The 18,818-nt window shown below is 44.3% G+C and overlaps 1 protein-coding gene across 1 annotated transcript in view; it reads right to left on the bottom strand.

The window, feature by feature from the left end:
- The window catches only part of LOC137433836 (CUGBP Elav-like family member 4), a 577,562-nt gene that overhangs the window by 138,094 nt on the left and 420,650 nt on the right, over window positions 1-18,818 (bottom strand). Inside the window, 5 exon segments of the mRNA XM_078785224.1 lie at window positions 18,051-18,078; window positions 18,080-18,142; window positions 18,144-18,200; window positions 18,377-18,460; window positions 18,462-18,521. Coding sequence (XP_078641350.1) covers window positions 18,051-18,078; window positions 18,080-18,142; window positions 18,144-18,200; window positions 18,377-18,460; window positions 18,462-18,521 — 292 coding nt within the window.

The raw sequence follows: 18,818 nt of genomic DNA, 5'->3' as shown, positions 1-18,818 counted from the left end.
AAAGGCACTTTCTTCAATAAGTAAAAGGGAATAAGATGAATATTAAACATGGAGGGATAAAATAAATTATTTACTTATTAACACTGATGTGGACATGGTGCACCATTGCCAAATGGTCTCTTGTGGCTAAATAACCTTAGGTGTACATCGTCTTGGTTGACTAAGTCACCATTAGAAAAGGTAAGTGTGAGTTGTTTGGGGATACAAAGCCAAGGCTCATGGAAGAGCGAGGGGACAGAGGGAAGAAGCTATATCTGTGCGACAACAAGTGGAACGAATGAACAGGAGAGGGAATGGTGACCTACAAGTATAAGGGGAGGGTTTGTTAATGAGGTTGGGAAAGAACATGGATAGGGAGGGATGGAGGATGACCTGAGGTTGGAACGAGATTGAACGGACTGAGGAAAGACGTTCCGCAAGCCAAACATGAGAAAAAAATAACAATGGAGTGGAAGTGAGCAGCAAATGTGCATTTTGTGACTTTCACAAGGAACTGATTACTGAAATGACTTGTACGACCTGGAGGGATTGAGGGAGAGGGTGGGGGCGGAGAGGGACAGATATGAAGTAGAGATATGTAGAGAGAAAGAGAGAGAAGGAGAGAGAAGGAGAGAGAAAGGGAGAAAAGCAGTGAGGTAGAGAAGTGCAGAGAGAAAGAGAGAGAGAGAGAGGGGAAGGGGAAAATAGACAGGAGCAGAGAGAGAGGGGGAGAGAGGGGCCTAGAGAGAGAAGTAGAAGGGCAGAGAGAGAGGAGAGAGAGAGAGAAAGGGGGAGAGAGGGGCAGAGAGAGAGGTAGAGGGGCAGAGAGAGAGGTAGAGGGGCAGAGAGAGAGACGTATAAGGACAGAGAGGGAGGGGCAGAGAGGGAGGGGCAGCGAGAGGGGCAGAGAGAGAGAAAGGGGGAGAGAGGGGCAGAGAGAGGTAGAGGGGCAGAGAGAGAGACATATAAGGGCAGAGAGGGAGGGGCAGAGAGGGGGGCAGAGAGGGAGGGGCAGAGAGAGGGGGAGAGAGAGAGAAAGGGGGAGAGAGGGGCAGAGAGAGGTAGAGGGGTAGAAAGAGAGAGGTATAAGGGCAGAGAGGGAGGGGGAGAGAGAGAGGGAGGGGGATAAAGGTGACAAATATCATGAAACAGAGAGGGCAGAGAGAGGGGGAGAGAGAAAGTGAGAGGTATAGGGGGAGAGAGAAAGTGAGAGGTATAAGGGCAGAGGGAGGGGCAGAGAGAGGGGGAGAGAGAGAGAAAGGGGGAGAGAGGGGCAGAGGGAGAGAGGTAGAAGAGCAGAAATTAGAGAGGCATGGGCACAGAGCGAGGTTGATGGGCAAAGGGAGAGATAGAGGGGCAGAGAGAGAGAGGCAGAGTGAGAGGTAGAGGGGCAAAGAGGGAGGGGCAGAGAGAGAGACAGAGAGAGAGAGCGAGGAGGATAAAGAGAGGGAAAGAGAGGGAGAGAGAGGTAGAGGGGCAGAAATTTAGAGAGTTATGGGAACAAAGAGAAGTCGAGAGGCAGAGGGAGATGTAGAGGGGGAGAGAGAGAGGGGGGGAGAGAGAGAGAGGGGGAGAGGGGGAGAGAGAGAGGGGGAGAGGGGGAGAGGGGGAGAGGGGGAGAGGGGGAGAGGGGGAGAGAGAGAGAGGGGGAGAGAGAGAGAGGGGGAGAGAGAGAGAGGGGGAGAGAGAGAGAGGGGGAGAGAGAGAGAGGGGGAGAGAGAGAGAGGGGGAGAGAGAGAGAGGGGGAGAGAGAGAGAGAGGGGGAGAGAGAGAGAGGGGGAGAGAGAGAGAGGGGGAGAGAGAGAGAGAGAGAGAGGGAGAGAGAGGGAGAGTGGGAGAGAGGGAGAGAGGGAGAGAGGGAGAGAGGGAGAGAGAGAGAGAGAGAGAGAGAGATATATAGACAAACAGAGAGGCCACTGACCTTAGAGGGTGCTTGAGGGATTGCTAAACGAGCAGGCTTCCTTCTGCTTCTCTATGGGATATGCTAATGATGTTGAGAAGGACCGTTTTGAAACACATTATTCCAAGGAATGAATGGAACAAAACCTTGAATCTGAAGACGTATAATATCTCGCTCTTTACTTGTCAAAGCAAAACATGTGAAGTAACATTCCAAAAGTATCAGAAAATTATTGATTCCTTACAATGTGCATTTAGTTTTCATTTTAAACTAACCTCCCCCCCCCCCCCCCCCCCCCCATAAGACCACATAAATAAAATAACAACCAGGTGTAGGAGGAAACAGATGTAGAGGAACCAGATGTACGAGGAACTAAGTGTACGAGGAACCAGGAGTACGGGTAACTAGGTGTAGGAGGAACTAGGTGTAAGAGGAAACAGGTGCAAGAGGAAACAGGTGCAAGAGGAACCAGGTGCAAGAGGAACCAGGTGTAGGAACAACCAGTTGTAGGAGCCACCAGGTCTTGGAGAACTGTGGGAGAACCGAAGTCATCAATTCAGGAGGAAATGCTCTAGAGAGCGAAACACTCATTTAGGTATCTGGAGCTGACAGGACTTTACAGTTAGACCAATCATTTTTCTTCTTGTAGAAAGTCACATCATGATGTAGTTATTGTGTACCTAATGGCGTCGTCATTTGTGAGTATAAAGGACACAGATTATTATTGGACTGGACGTGCCAGATTTTGATTGCGTCTCAAAAGTTTTGCACTTGGATGGAGAAGCAGCATCCATTTTATATTTGGATTGGAGACCTCCGTCATGGAAGGTCGAGCGTTGTCAGCTGAGGATTGTCAGGATAATCATGACCAGAGAGTTTGAAGACTCCCGTTGTGGAGTCCAAGCCCAAGTCACCATCACGACGAGACTCCGCGAAGCAGCACGAGCGTGCAAGGAGATACCAACAATGATTGGACGTTCCAACAAGGTGAGTCGTACAATCTCCTGAACTCATCTCAGTGAAGTTGGGTTGTGGAGGGCAAAGCCACAGCTGCTGTTTTATGGCCAAAGAGATGGGATTTTTTTTCTTTTCCAAACTGACATTTGGGTTCTTGTTGCAGCAGCATTGGCAATCAGATCCAGCTGTCAAGGCACGGAGTGCGAGGCCACTCAAGGTCATTACGATAAGTTTGAACTCGTTTCACTTCCAAAAGTGCTTTTTCATCCCGGGGATGTATCATCAGCGTTCTTTTTAATCCCGCACAGCGTTCTCCACCTTGAGGAGATGGTGTTGGGAATGGCAAACAATTTATACAAGTTTGTACAAGAAGCCTCGTAAAACCTTCACTTCATTTAATCCCATTCCTGCTATCTCCCTCTCTCTATCACTTTGTCTTCCTGTTGTTTAGTCCATCATAGCCAAGAGATACTTCATTCCGACTTGCTCGGTACGGGAACTTGATGGAATGTCTCCACTCGCACGCTTATCCGAGCTTGGTGTGGCCAAGGTGGCGCTGGTAACCTTAGCGTTGCTTAATCAGTTCAGCCCATTTAAACACTATGTGAATGAACAGGATTAAATAATTAAATTGATATATATGGGAAAAGTACATGCCCAGACCAGGAATCGAACCCAAGTCCTCGGGAAAACGGTACCAGTGCTCTGCCATCTGAGCTATCTGGGTGACCCTGACTGAGCATGCAATTTTCCCACACATACGATTGCCACTCTCTTTCCGTCAATGCATCTGGGGCACTCGCTGCCAACCATAGGAGCACCAACGGCCTGAACACGAGAGGGTCTTCCTCCAATGTGGGGCCAAATCCATGTCCACTATTACAAACACCACTGGGGGCGTAGTGAAGCAATAAGATTAATGAACAGGATTAAATAATTAAATCAGTCAGGGTCACCCAGATAGGTCAGATGGTAGAGCACTGGTACCGTTTTCCAGAGGACCTGGGTTCGATTCCCGGTCTGGGCATGTACTTTTCCCACATATATCAACTTAATTAAACACTATAGGAATGTGGCCATGGAAGGAATCAGATAATTATTTAATATTCATGTTTCAGTGTTGGGAGAAGAGAGGTGGGGAAGGGATATTGGGAGGGGGTGAAGACAGCAGTGCTGAAAGACAAAATTGAGGAAAATCTTAACAAATAAGGTATGTGGGGAGGAATGAGGGGTAGGGGAGGACACACAGGGTGGACAACATGGATACAGAAGTAAACTCTCAGGAATAGAAAAACTGGAAATTTGTAAGGAAGTTTGGGGAGGTTGGAGGGGAAGAGCATAAACGGTGTCAGGGGTTTGGATGGGGGTGAACCTGAGATGAGATGACCTGAGATGGTGGTGAACAGTTGTCTTGAAGACCTGGAGGGAGGAATGAGACTGAAGATGATGTGGAAGTTGGTTCCATAGGTGGGAGAAAAGAGGATCAAATGAGAGGAGGTGAGCAGTGACCCTGGATTTTGGGAGTTTCACCAGAAGGGGTTGCTGGTGGACCACACCCTGAAGGAACCTGGGAGGGGGGGGTGGGTGGGCACGGAAAGAGCAGAGGGTAGAAGACCAGAAAGGAGGCGGTAGAAGACAGAGAGACCACCGACCTGTATGCGATGAGAAAATGATAGGCCCATACACTCAGCTTCATCGCGGGACATTACACTCACAATCGTACAAGAAACACCAACGGTTTCATTTTTCAATGCATACAATATTTATTATCAAGAAAATACTTTTCTTGCCCATCATATATGTGGCCTGACAGATAGAGAGCTTAAAGCTGTGTGCACCCGTTCAGTTCGAATCTCGGCCCAGCTATAAACGGTCACCCTGGTGCTTCACATGCCGCGTGTCTTGTGTCAGAATGGCGACCCATTCGATATTGTAACCAATAGCAAAGCGTCCCGTCTGCCGACATTAGTTGGTTGACGTTAAAGATCCTACACCGTCCTTCGCGCATAGTAGGCGAGCTATCACCAAGAGGTAGAGGTGCAGAGAGGGAGGGGCAGAGAGGTACATCCTAAACAAATTGCAAATTATTGTCCTAACCACATTGCATCAGTGGCATCAGTGGCTCGGCCAATGATGCTACCCCGCAGTCTTGTGCGGCATACGAAAGAATACACCTAGCTAAGTACCTGCTTTGGCGGAACCGATGCTCTGTATAAAGCATGGTGCGTAGTAATAATCTGGCCGAGTGAAGCAGGCGACCCACCGATGCTCTGTATAAAGCATGGTGCGTAGTAATAATCTGGCCGAGTGAAGCAGGCGACCCATTCGATATTGTAACCAATAGCAAAGCGTCCCGTCTGCGACATTAGTTGGTTGACGTTAAAGATCCTACACCGTCCTTCGCGCATAGTAGGCGAGCTATCACCAAGAGGTAGAGGTGCAGAGAGGGAGGGGCAGAGAGGTACATCCTAAACAAATTGCAAATTATTGTCCTAACCACATTGCATCAGTGGCATCAGTGGCTCGGCCAATGATGCTACCCCGCAGTCTTGTGCGGCATACGAAAGAATACACCTAGCTAAGTACCTGCTTTGGCGGAACCGATGCTCTGTATAAAGCATGGTGCGTAGTAATAATCTGGCCGAGTGAAGCAAGATTGAGGAAACCTCGCTTTATACGTAGAAGGTCGGGAAAACAGTCCCGATACTTGAAACACCCTGCAACCCACGCCTACAGAAAAGAGACTTTTTGGAATGCCGGCCACATTTTACATCCAATCGCCATGTAACTTTGTAAAGAATTTCTACATGCGTGGGAACACCGATGTTGAAAGTTTTGTGTCGATCGCTCAAGCGGTTGCGGAGAAATCGAATTCAAAAGCGAATAAAGGTGAGGAGAATGAGAAGTGAGGGAGGAAGAAGAGAAAAGTGAGGGAGGTAGAAGAAAAAAGTGAGGGAGGAAGAAGAGAAAAGTGAGGCAGGAAGAAGAGAAAAGTGAGGGAGGAAGAAGAGAAAAGTGAGGGAGGAAGAAGAGAAAAGTGAGGGAGGAAGAAGAGAAAAGTGAGGGAGGAAGAAGAGAAAAGTGAGGCAGGAAGAAGAGAAAAGTGAGGGAGGAAGAAGAGAAAAGTGAGGGAGGAAGAAGAGAAAAGTGAGGGAGGAAGAAGAGAAAAGTGAGGGAGGAAGAAGAGAAAAGTGAGGGAGGAAGAAGAGAAAAGTGAGGGAGGAAGAAGAGAAAAGTGAGGGAGGAAGAGGAGAAAAGTGAGGGAGGAAGAGGAGAAAAGTGAGGGAGGAAGAAGACAAAAGTGAGGGAGGAAGAGGAGAAAAGTGAGGGTCCCGGCCAACGTTCCACAACGTTGTCAAGGATGGTTGTGGACGCCTGTTACTGGTAATGTTAACCACATACACTTTTCTCTTTGCAGTTACGTAAGGTTAAAGGAAGAGCTTGTACATAAATCACATGCAGGACAAAGATATTAGAAGACATCAGGTGTTGCTATGTCGGCTACCTAAGGTGGACGGAGGTCATGTTTTCACCCATTTATGTTTTTCCTTGTTTGTTTTTTTTTTTGGTAATAAGTTTTTTTGTTTTTTTTCTGTGAGCAGGATAACTCAAAAAGTTGTGGGCGGATTCAGACGAAACGTGGCGGACAGGTTGGGTGTGTGACTCGGACGAATCGATTCAATTTTGGTGAAGATCCGGATCCGGATACCAGTTTTACATGAATTACAAAGACGTTGGTCGACATGGGGCAAACCAAACGGTATATGGGATTTGAACCCGGATTCCCTGCATTATGATCCGAGGGTTCAGATGGGATCATGAACAGACCAATACTTGCACTGTGGACTACAATGAAAAAAAAAGAGTCAGTGCGGCTCGGCGAGTATCTATTTCCGAGAACTTGTGAATGCCCTTTGTAATATCCCCCTCGATTTTCATTTCAGCACAACACTATTATTTATAATGCGCAATGGCAATATTGAGTTTGTATGAATAAATTAGAGTAAAAACAATGCGCCAAGATGTTTGTCCCAAATATAAACTCAATAAGCAATTTACTTCGAGCCTTCACGTTTGAATGTAATTTGAAGTCAAAGCATATAGCTCATAAAATTACTACTTTTACTGCTATGGATTATTTATTACCTTTCTTTTGTCTTCTTTACTCTTTCTTCCCTTTTTTCCTTTCCAGGAGTTTATATAAGAAAGTGAGCGATCAAATCCAGAGACCGAATCGGGTCGCGCGCTCCATTTTTCCATTTCCAAACATCTTTTGTAATTCAGCCAATTTTTGTGATTCATCATATGCATGTGTAATTCAGCCATTGGCTGCCAGACATGCTTTTAATAAACCATTTTTGATTTGATATTCCAACTCCTCTGTGTATTCCATTTTTGCTCCTTGTACATCTCCTGCAGCCCATGCATGTCTTCCTTCCCTGCTGTCTATCTCCCTCTGTCCCTTTGCAATGTGTTCGCTCCATTGCCCTGAAGAGGCCAATCCTGACCTTGGCTGACATAGGCCACAATCCATTAAAAGCAGGCTTTCTGTGGTCAGACGCAGGTGAAATAGGACAATTTTTGCCTAATTCTTCCCTATTATTTCAGCCTCTTCGGGGAACACCGGTTCACCTACCTGGCGGCCTGAGTGACCGAAACAGCTCAGGCAAGGTAAAAGAATAAGACTGGCAGAAATTTTTGAGGAGACCCCATCTCTCAGCCACAGACACATTATAACATTAGACTCTTGGCCCAGTTATGCGCCCATTCCATCCCATATCCACAAACTGCTATGACAGGTGACCGTGAGCATTCTCGAGTGCCACCCGACCTTGACGAGACTCCATTTTTCCAACTGGCTGGTGGAATGGATCGCTGTACGTCCGTGATTGAAATGATGGACAGAACGGAGGTGGCACCGGGGGAGCGGGGTTACGTATACCGCACATGATGGATACGGTGTGCGGACAGGTCAACTTGGCGAGCATAGTTTCTGTCGAATAAATTAATATGATGTACGGTGCACGCTTACCTGGAGGACTCATAAAGATAGATTCAATATCTTCTCAAACACGACATTATTTTGGGACATTTGCATTTACCTTTACACTCTCATGATGGTTGCTTGAAGCGACTCACAAGTTGTCCCATCACTTTTGCAATGTTGTGCACTTGCTGACGTACAGCGCATTTTGCTTTGAACGTAAATTAAATGCAATCACAAAAGGCTGATCAAACCACATTCAACTTTCGATGGAAACTCTTTCCCCACTGGTTCTTTTTTAACCAAAGGTAAACGGTAACCTAGGGTTAACATGCAACTTTTGATGGAAACTCTTTCCCCATTGGTCCTTTTTTAACCAAAGGTGAATGGTCACCTCGGGTTAACATGCAACTTTTGATGGAAACTCTTTCCCCATTGGTTCTTTTGTAGCCAAAGGTAAACGGTCACCTACGGTTAACATGCAACTTTTGATGGAAACTCTTTCCCCGGTGGTTCTTTTTTAACCGGAGGTAAACGGTCACCTACGGTTAACATGCAACTTTTGATGGAAACTCTTTCCCCATTGGTTCTTTTGTAACCAAAGGTAAACGGTCACCTACGGTTAACATGCAACTTTTGATGGAAAATCTTTCCCCATTGGTTCTTTTGTAACCAAAGGTAAACGGTCACCTACGGTTAACATGCAACTTTTGATGGAAACTCTTTCCCCATTGGTTCTTTTTTAACCAAAGGTGAACGGTCACCTCGGGTTAACATGCAACTTTTGATGGAAACTCTTTCCCCATTGGTTCTTTTTTAACCAAAGGTGAACGGTCACCTCGGGTTAACATGCAACTTTTGATGGAAACTCTTTCCCCATTGGTTCTTTTGTAGCCAAAGGTAAACGGTCACCTACGGTTAACATGCAACTTTTGATGGAAACTCTTTCCCCATTGGTTTTTTTGTAACCAAAGGTAAATGGTCACCTACGGTTAACATGCAACTTTTGATGGAAACTCTTTCTCCATTGGTTCTTTTGTAACCAAAGGTAAACGGTCACCTACGGTTAACATGCAACTTTTGATGGAAACTCTTTCCCCATTGGTTCTTTTTTAACCAAAGGTAAACGGTCACCTACGGTTAACATCCTTTAATCGTGCGCTGCACTACAACCGCTCACTTGTTTTCGAGTTGTGAGCAATCTTGGGATTTTTTTTTTTACTTGCATTTCTTTTTCATGGAGATGCTCTGAATATTCTATCGCTATATATATAATTAATTGAGGGGAAGTAATTTGCATGCATTTTTCATCTACTCCTCCGTGAGGATTTGACCTCGGAAGCTGAAACTTTCAGGGATTACTCAGGACAGGCTGAAGGTGTTTTCTGAAGTTTCTGTTGATGTTCAACAAAAACGTTTTTGCCCATCTTGGCATTTCTTTCCTTTGGGTAGAGGAGGGATGTAATTGAAATTATGCGAGCTACATAACCAATAACCACGATGCATTCATTATACAGTGCATTCAGAAAGTATTCAGACCCCTTCACTTTTTTCACATTTTGTTATGTTGCAGCCTTATGCTGAAATCGTTTAAATTCATTTTTTCCCTCATCAATCTACACTCAATACCCCATAATGACAAAGAGAAAACAGGATTTTAGAAAGTTTTGCAAATTTATTAAAAAGAAAAAACTGAAATATCACATTGACATAAGTATTCATACCCTTTGCTATGACAATTGAAATTTAGCTCAGGTGCCTCCCATTTCTCTTGATCATCTTTGAGATGTTTCTGCACCTTGAGTGGAGTCCACCTGTGGTAAATTCAATTGATTGGACATGATTTGGAGAGGCACACACCTGTCTATATAAGGTCTCACAGCTGACGATGCATATCAGAGCAAAAACCAAGCCATGAGGTCGAAGAAACTGCCTGCAGAGCTCAGAGACAGGATTGTGTCGAGGCACAGATCTGGGGAAGTCTACAAAAAAAATTCTGCTGCATTGAAGGTTCCCAAGAGCACAGTGGCCTCCATAATTCTTAAATGGAAGAAGTTTAGAACAACCAGGACTCTTCCTAGAGCTGGCCGACCGGCCAAACTGAGCAATCGGGGGAGAAGGGCCTTGGTAAGAGAGGTGACCAAGAACCCGATGGTCACTCCGGCTGAGCTCCAGAGATCCTGTGTGGAGATGGGAGAAACTTCAAGAAGGACAACCATCACTGCAACACCCCACCGATCTGGGATTTATGACAGAGTGGCCAGACGGAAGCCTCTCCTCAGTGAAAGACATGAAAGCCCGCTTGGAGTTTGCAAAAAAGCACCGATAGGACTCTCAGACTGTGAGAAACAAGATTCTGTGGTCTGATGAAACCAAGATTGAACTGTTTGGCTTCCGTCTGGCCACTCTGCCATAAAGCCCAGATCGGTGGAGTGTTGCAGTGATGGTTGTTCTTCTGCAAGTTTCTCCCATCTCCACACAGGATCTCTGGAGCTCAGCCAGAGTGACCATCGGGTTCTTGGTCACCTCTCTTACCAAGGCCCTTCACCCCCGATTGCTCAGTTTGGCCGGGCGGCCAGCTCGAGGAAGAATCCTGGTTGTTCCAAACTTCTTCCATTTAAGAATTATGGAGGCCACTGTGCTCTTGGGAACCTTCAATGCAGCAGATATTTTTTTGTAGGCTTCCCCAGATCTGTGCCTCGACACAATCCTGTCTCTGAGCTCTGCAGGCAGTTCCTTCGACCTCATGGCTTGGTTTTTGCTCTGATATGCATTGTCAGCTGTGAGACCTTAATATAGACAGGTGTGTGCCTCTCCAAATCATGTCCAATCAATTGAATTTACCACAGGTGGACTCCAATCAAGGTGTAGAAACATCTCAAAGATGATCAAGAGAAATGGGAGGCACCTGAGCTAAATTTCAAGTGTCATAGCAAAGGGTATGAATACTTATGTAAATGTGATATTTCAGTTTTTTCTTTTTAATAAATTTGCAAAACTTTCCAAAATCCTGTTTTCTCTTTGTCATTATGGGATATTGAGTGTAGATTGATGAGGGAAAAAATGAATTTAAGGGATTTCAGCAAAAGGCTGCAACAAAACAAAATGTGAAAAAAGTGAAGGGGTCTGAATACTTTCTGAATGCACTGTATATGCACATAAACAGTACGCATGTTTTTGCTTCATCGACGTGACCCAGTTAATTTATCTTTATTTTTGGGAGCGATCGAGGCAGTGGTCTATTGCCTATACACCACCCAAAATAAAGGGACGTGTCAGAAGAACGTTTTGCATGCTTGGAACAAGGTCGCATGTAGGGAGGGGACTCTGCTTACATACAATTGATCTATGGCATATGTGGGCATGTATGTATGTGATGGAAAAATTGGTGTGTGTGCTCAGCTGCCCAAAAATAATTTCTGGTGTGAGTGCCGAGCATTGAACACAGTGTCCTCTGGTGGTGGTGTGTGTTAAATTGTGGTGTCCCTGAAGAAAGCATCACTTTGTGGAAATATCACCACGTTAAATTGCTGAGCAAAGTTGGCCCGACATGGTATAAACAATCATATAGGGATAATAAAATGTCGAAAGGAATCTTTTTTCAAAGCATTCACTGTGCCAGATGACGTCACAGCATTCTGGTGTGCAGTGCTTCAATTCCAATTGTGACAGGATTGTTGTTATTGTTGTTGTTGTTGTTCTGTGACCTTCCAATACAACCAAATGCCATTCCATTCCATCACTCGTCCATGATGGGAATATCCACCAGTTCTAAATATAAGCTTAATCTCTCAAGATTTGGTTTTCCTTTGCGAGCTCAAGAATAGGTGCGAATAAAGTAAAGTAGGCCAGATGTCAGGAAAGCTCAGGTAAGCCAAACCCCCCCACCAACCCCCATCACCTCCCTTGTGTCGACAGATTTTTCTCAGTGTTTTGTTCAGCAGACTGTATGAAATTGTTCACTATACTGTCTGGACATATAACCAGGCCTGAGGAGGTATTTTTGGATGGTGGGAGTGGCCTCTTATTCCACCTCCAACAACTCAAAACGTAATTGTGACGTATTCTTTCGAAATAATATATGTTCATTGATCGGAGAATTTGGTATTCAGGTTCTGTGATGTTCTTTCCAACGATAAAAGGTGAACGAAATGCAGGTGATTTAGTCTGTTTGGATGATTTTGTGAAAAAGATTAAATTACAAGCATGATTCGAGTGAAAGTTGTGCGTTTGTTAATACAGGTGGAACATATTGCCTCCAAACTTAGCAGACTGTCATGGAGCCGACCACCTCTAATTAAACTGTTGGAATGGTGCTTCACAGGCAGAATTGGTACTACCTGTAATTCTGCCAAAGTGCGCATGAACCAAGCTAGCAGCCGTATGGAGGACATGCCTAGTTAGATCGAGGTTCCATTATGGAGTATATTTATTTAATACCAAGGAGAGGATTTAATTTCCTGAAATGAATCAAATACTTCTTACTTCCAGTGCACTTTGGTGATTATGGCCTATCATGGAAAATTGTGTGCAGCAGTTGAGTGGTTGAAATTGTCCAGACAGTGGGTGATTAGTGAAAAACCCAGTGCGAGGTCATCCAGGGGTTATTCCCACAAATGCCAATGGAGTGAATGAGTGTCATGGAGTGTGGCAGAGAGGTGTATTGCTGTAAGATTGTCTATCAGAAATTTGAACATAGAAACCATACTACCATCACTTAAATGCTTTTCACCTGAACCAGTCACACCTTAAATTACTTTTAAAGTATAGGAGCAACACAGTATATATATATATATATATTATCTATCTATAATTCCAGTAATCTCTGTGTGTGTGTGTGTGTGTGTGTGTGTGTGTGTGTGTGTATGTGTGTATGTCTGTGTGTTTGTCTGTGACCGCTGTTTCTCGACAACCACGGGTCCGATATACTTGAAACTTGCCAGGTATATTGCTGGGGACCCGAGGATGTGCCTTTTCAAGGTTTCATATTAATCGGACAAGTAGTTACCGAGCTATGTCCAAAAAACGATTCAACCAATCAGAGAGCAGCGAGTTATCACGTGTGCCGAACGTGGCGAACAGACTCTGCCTCGGACGGCACATTTGAGAGCGTATTCATTTATTTCACGTTGGCAAACTATGTTGGCGTTAAACTATGTTTTAAAACTAATTAAAACTAATTTGCGATTCTTTCGCTTTCCTGCGCGTTTGTGCACGCTATGGCGATTTCTTTACCAAATTCCGCAAGCCGTTCGCTTTGGACCAAACCATTTCATGTAAATAGAGGGGGGGGATTGTCACCGTACTCGCAAGCCGTTCGCTTTGGACCAAACCATTCCATGTAAATAGAGGGGGGGGATATAATTTTAGATATATATATAGTACGGGCATGCCCTAGTATCTATAATTCCAGTAATCTCTGTGTGTGTGTGTGTGTGTATGCGACCGCTGTTTCTCGACAACTACTGGTCCGATATACTTGAAACTTGCCAGGTATATTGCTGGGGACCCGAGGATGTGCCTTTTCAAGGTTTCATATTAATCGGACAAGTAGTTACCGAGCTATGGCGATTTCTTTACCAAACTCCGCAAGCCGTTCGCTTTGGACCAAACCATTGCATGTAAATAGAGGGGGGGGGGGGGGGGATTGTCACCGTACTCGCAAGCCGTTCGCTTTGGACCAAACCATTTCATGTAAATAGGGGGGGGGGGGGGATTGTCACCGTACTCGCAAGCCGTTCGCTTTGGACCAAACCATTTCATGTAAATAGAGGGGGGGGGATTGTCACCGTACTCGCAAGCCGTTCGCTTTGGACCAAACCATTTCATGTAAATAGAGGGGGGGGGGATATAATTTTAGATATATATATAGTACGGGCATGCCCTAGTATCTATAATTCCAGTAATCTCTGTATGTGTGTCTGTGTGTCTGTGTGTCTGTGACCGCTGTTTCTCGACAACCACGGGTCCGATATACTTGAAACTTGCCAGGTATATTGCTGGGGACCCGAGGATGTGCCTTTTCAAGGTTTCATATTAATCGGACAAGTAGTTACCGAGCTATGGCGATTTAGCCGTTCGCCGTTCGCTTTGGCTTTGCGAATGGACCAAACCATTTCATGTAAATAGAGGGGGGGGGGGGGGGTTTCTGTGGTCGTTGCGAATGGACCAAACCATTTCATGTAAATAGAGGGGGGGGTTCTGTGGTCGTTACTGCCACGTGGTTTCAAAGTTTTTTTTTTGTTGTTGTTTGCACGCATGTTTTTTTGCACGCACGTACGGGCACCCACGTACGGGCACGTCCTAGTATATATAAAACACACACACACACACACACACACACACACACACACACACACACACGTGTATATATATATATATATATATATATATATCTATATATATATTATATATATATATATATATATATATATATAAAATATACACTATATGACCAAAGTATGCGGACACCCTTTCTAATTAGTGGATTTGACTATTTCAGCCACACCCATTGCTGACAGGTATATATAACCAAGCACACAGCCATGCAATCTCCATAGACAAACATTGGCAGTAGAATGGGCCATACTGAAGAGCTCAGTGACTTTCAACGTAGCACCGTCATCGGAATGCCACCTTTCCAACAAGTCAGTTCGTCAAATTTCTGCCCTGCTAGAGCTGCCCCGGTCAACTGTAAGTGCTGTTATTGTGAAGTGGAAACGTCTAGGAGCAACAACAGTTCAGCCGCGAAGTGGTAGGCCACACAAGCTCACAGAACGGGACTGCCGAGTGCTGAAGCACGTAGCGCGTAAAGATCGTCTGTCCTTGGTTGCAACATTCACTACCGAGTTCCAAACTGCCTCTGGAAGCAACGTCAGCACAACAACTGTACGTCGTGGAGCTTCATGAAATGGGCTTCCATGGCTGAGCAACCACAAACACAAGTCCTAAGATCACCATGCGCAATGCCGAGCATCGGCTGGAGTGGTGTAAAGCTCGCCACCATTCGACTCTTGAGCAGGGGAAATGCATTCTCTAGAGTGATGAATTACGCTTCACCATCTGGCAGTCCGACGGGCAAATCTGGGTTTGGCGGATGTCAGGAAAACACTACCTGCCCAAATCCATGAGTGCCAACTGTAAAGTTTGGTGGAGGAGGAATAATGGTCTGGGCTGTTTGCCATGGTTCAGGCTTGGCCCCTTAGTTCCAGTGAAGGGAAATCTTCATACCACAGCATACAATGACATTCTATAGGATTGTGTACTTCAACTTTGTGGCAACAGTTTGGGGAAGGCCCTTTCCTGTTTCAGCATGACAATGCCCCCGTGCACAAAGCGAGGTCCATACAGAAATGGTTTGGCGAGATCGGTGTGGAAGAACTTGACAGGGCTGCACAGAACCCTGACCTCAACCTCATATCAAACACCTTTGGGATGAATTGCAGACGTTGACTGCGAGCCAGGCCTAATCGCCCAACATCAGTGCCAAACCTCACTAATGCTCTTGTGGCTGAATGGAAGCAAATACCCACAGCAATGTTCCAACATCTCATGGAAAGCCTTCCCAGAAGGGTGTAAGCTGTTATAACAGCAAAGGGGGACCAACTCCATATTAATGCGCATGATTTTGGAATGAGATGTGTGATGTTCGGGTGTCCACATACTTGTGAGTCACGTAGTGCGCGTGCACACGCACACAAACACACACACACACACACACACACACACACACACACACACACACACACACACACACACACACATTTTTTAAATTTATATAATATATAAATTATTTATATTATATATATTTATTAGTCGTTGACTTACCGGTATCTTTTGACCCACTCTTGTGTAAACGAAGCAGCATTCCGTACTTTGAACAACGAGTCCCACATAATATATCACACAAGGTTTTTATTCGGACCAAATTTCCCCCTCCCACCTCCAATCCCTCCAAACCACCCCTCTCCCACACCCCCCCCTCCACTTCCAACCCCCCTCTGGTCCCCCCCCCCATTTTATCCCCCCTAAAACCAACCTCCTTCCCGCATTCACCTTTACCGCATAGGGCCACATGTGATGTTCGTGATAATGTGACAATTTTATTTTGTCTTAAAAAATTTTGGCTTTAATATATTTACAGTTTTAATTTAATTTACAATTTAATTGTTTGCAAGTTTAACTTTTGATTAAATGTAATGATTGTTCCGGATTTTCTCAACACTTGCGTTATAATCCAGCATTGCTTACAGGATTATTTTGAGCTGTTAATATGCGGTTGATTTTTGAATTTGGTCAGTAACGTCTCCGTTCACGAAAGCGGTGTGATACGGTTTCATTGCTGTCAGCATTGCCCACCCCACTTTGCATATACCCCGCCCACTGTGCATGTAAGGGATGTTTGAGATGATTTTATCACTCTTGAGGAAGATTAACGGAGGCGTGTGGCTTCACATGTTGTTAATCGAAAACGTTGAGTCATTGTTTGTTCAATTAAAGGTTGGAGATCTTACCATGGAGTCATTTGGATTTACTCACAACCGCAAATCTTTGCTTATATATATATATATATATATTATATATATATATATTATATATATATATATATACATATATATACATATATATTCAAATACAGTAAAAGCTAAGGTATATTTCAGATGTTGCAAAACAGAAAGTGATCTTGATCAATATATATTTACAGACTGAACTATAGCTGAACTATAACAGGAATAACATTATCATATCACACACTGCCATATAAACTGCCAGGTATGACAATTGTGAATCATTTTCATTGAGAAGAGCAGAGATGAATTGCGTGACTGGCTTCAGCCAATCACAATTTGATATTCTTACAGCTCCTGAGAGATTGAACCGGAGCAATTTTTTTGACATGTTTCGGATGCACTAAAAAAAAAAATGAAGGATTGGAGAGAAAGAGAAGAAGAAGATGCGTTTAGAGCTTCACAGCTTGTCAGGCCACTTGCCAAAGCCACGCCCACAAATCGAAGGAAATCATTTTGTATTCACTGAGGATGTCTGTATGGTAAATACTCAGGTGATGTTCAGTTGCATGATTGAGGAAGCATTCAATCGGTAAGTAAACTATGGTTTTCAATGTAAATCGTGAGAGTAGTTTGAGGATTTAGAATTCAATTTAACTTAGATATTTTATTGTTTGGAGGGCCAGATGTTATGAACACAACAATTTCTCATATATTTATGCATCATTGATGGGATTGGCCTTATATTGGGCAAATCCTAGGGAGACATGTGAACACCTGGGACCGTGAATTTGCTATAAGTGTAAAAGGAACCACTCTTTGACGAGAGCGACCGATGTAACCTCATGGTGTCTCAAGGAATACCCGAGAAGACCACAGAGTCAGGTTCACCAAGTTAACAAATATAATTTCGTTCAAAATTTTGGGAATTAGCAAACCTGTACATTTTTTGGAATCATCAGAGCATGGAGAATCCGAAAATCAATGTTGGCATTTGCACAGACACCTGCATGGCCGCCATTTTGGGTTTTCAAAAATGGCCGCCATAAAATACATAATTTGTGCTATCTCGGCTTCTAGGTCAACCTAGAGACTTAATTAAATATGCTAATCCCTATGTTTTCCTGGGTCAATGAATCCAATAAAGGCCTCAAAATAGTGCTCAGGATTATAGAAAAGCAATAAAAAAGGTTAATTGAAAACCATTGTCTTTATATTTGTGATGTAACTGTATTACATAATACATGATATTGCAAGTCCTTTGAAGTTATAGGTATGGGTTTATAAAGCAAGAAAGCAGCCTTGTTAGTATCAGATTGAACTATAAAGTCCTACACACAGGATCTACGAGGTCTATACCGTTCAGGATTATGCTTTTACAGATCTTCATCACTGTCCTGAGTGTCATTTTCGCAAAGGTGTCTACGCAAAATGCCAACATTAATTTTTGGATTCCTCATGCTCTGAATATTCCAAAATGTATAGTTTTGCTATCTACCAAAATTTTGAACGAAAAAACATGGTGAACCTGACTTACACCACTCTACACCTGCAGTCAGTCTGTCAAGCCCAATGTAACCAGACTAGACAGCTAAAAGGTAATTTTGCCATCTATGTACAATATTGTTGGATTTGTGTCATTTCATGCATGAATGAATGATGGAATGAATGATGGAATGAATGACTGGCTGACCAAGTGCAGTAGAGTGACACAATATCTCACCAGAAGCTGGGGTGATGGGTGTAGCGACCCAGCCCGTTCATATTAACCGCAGCCACTTGCTGCATTTGCGCAGCCGTGAGAGCAGCCATGGGGGGTGAGGTAGGCTCCGTGAGCTGCGGCGGCCATTAATGCAGCTTGCTGTTGCATCAGCTGGTGGAGAAAGGAACAGGATATCATGTCGTGGAACGATAAAGGCAACAGAGCTTAAGTGGTAAAAATGGACACCATAGGTGAGATGAGGTGTCGGATGTTACGAGTGACATTCGACGAACAAAAATGGCAACATGTATTGCGGGTACTTTGACGACGTGAAGCCTCATGCTCACAGCCTGAGTGTAAGCCCCATAGGCCCCAAATTGTATGGCCATTGGGTTGAACATTCCTAGTGGGCCAGCCATCTGCTGCATGCGGTCTCAGCGTGCGCTCCTTGTCCGTGTCGGCAAACTTTACCACCAGGCTAGAAGATGCACCCTATGGTGGAAAGTTAGTTTGGGTAGGGATTGGAGGGGAAATGGGTGAGGGGTGTAAGGGCAGAAGGAAATGAAAAAAAAAAGCAACATCAGATTATAGACAAATGTAGGAACATCTATTTGTTAAGACAAAATGCAATACTCGGAGCTGTAGAAATTAGAGGAAGTGTACAGTAACTTAAGGTTCAAAAGATAATTTTTTGGGGAATAAACCCAGCAAATAATGTCAGAGAAATATAAGCTTCCTGGCAACACATTTGGAATAATTGTCTTAATTATTATGCTAGCAATGTCTTTA

This window comes from Myxine glutinosa, chromosome 10 (genome assembly GCF_964187855.1).
Source record: "Myxine glutinosa chromosome 10, kmMyxGlut1.1, whole genome shotgun sequence".
NCBI classification, from domain to species: domain Eukaryota; kingdom Metazoa; phylum Chordata; class Myxini; order Myxiniformes; family Myxinidae; genus Myxine; species Myxine glutinosa.
The sequence above is the reverse complement of the archived record's forward strand: the minus strand, read 5'-3'. Positions and strand labels throughout refer to the sequence as shown.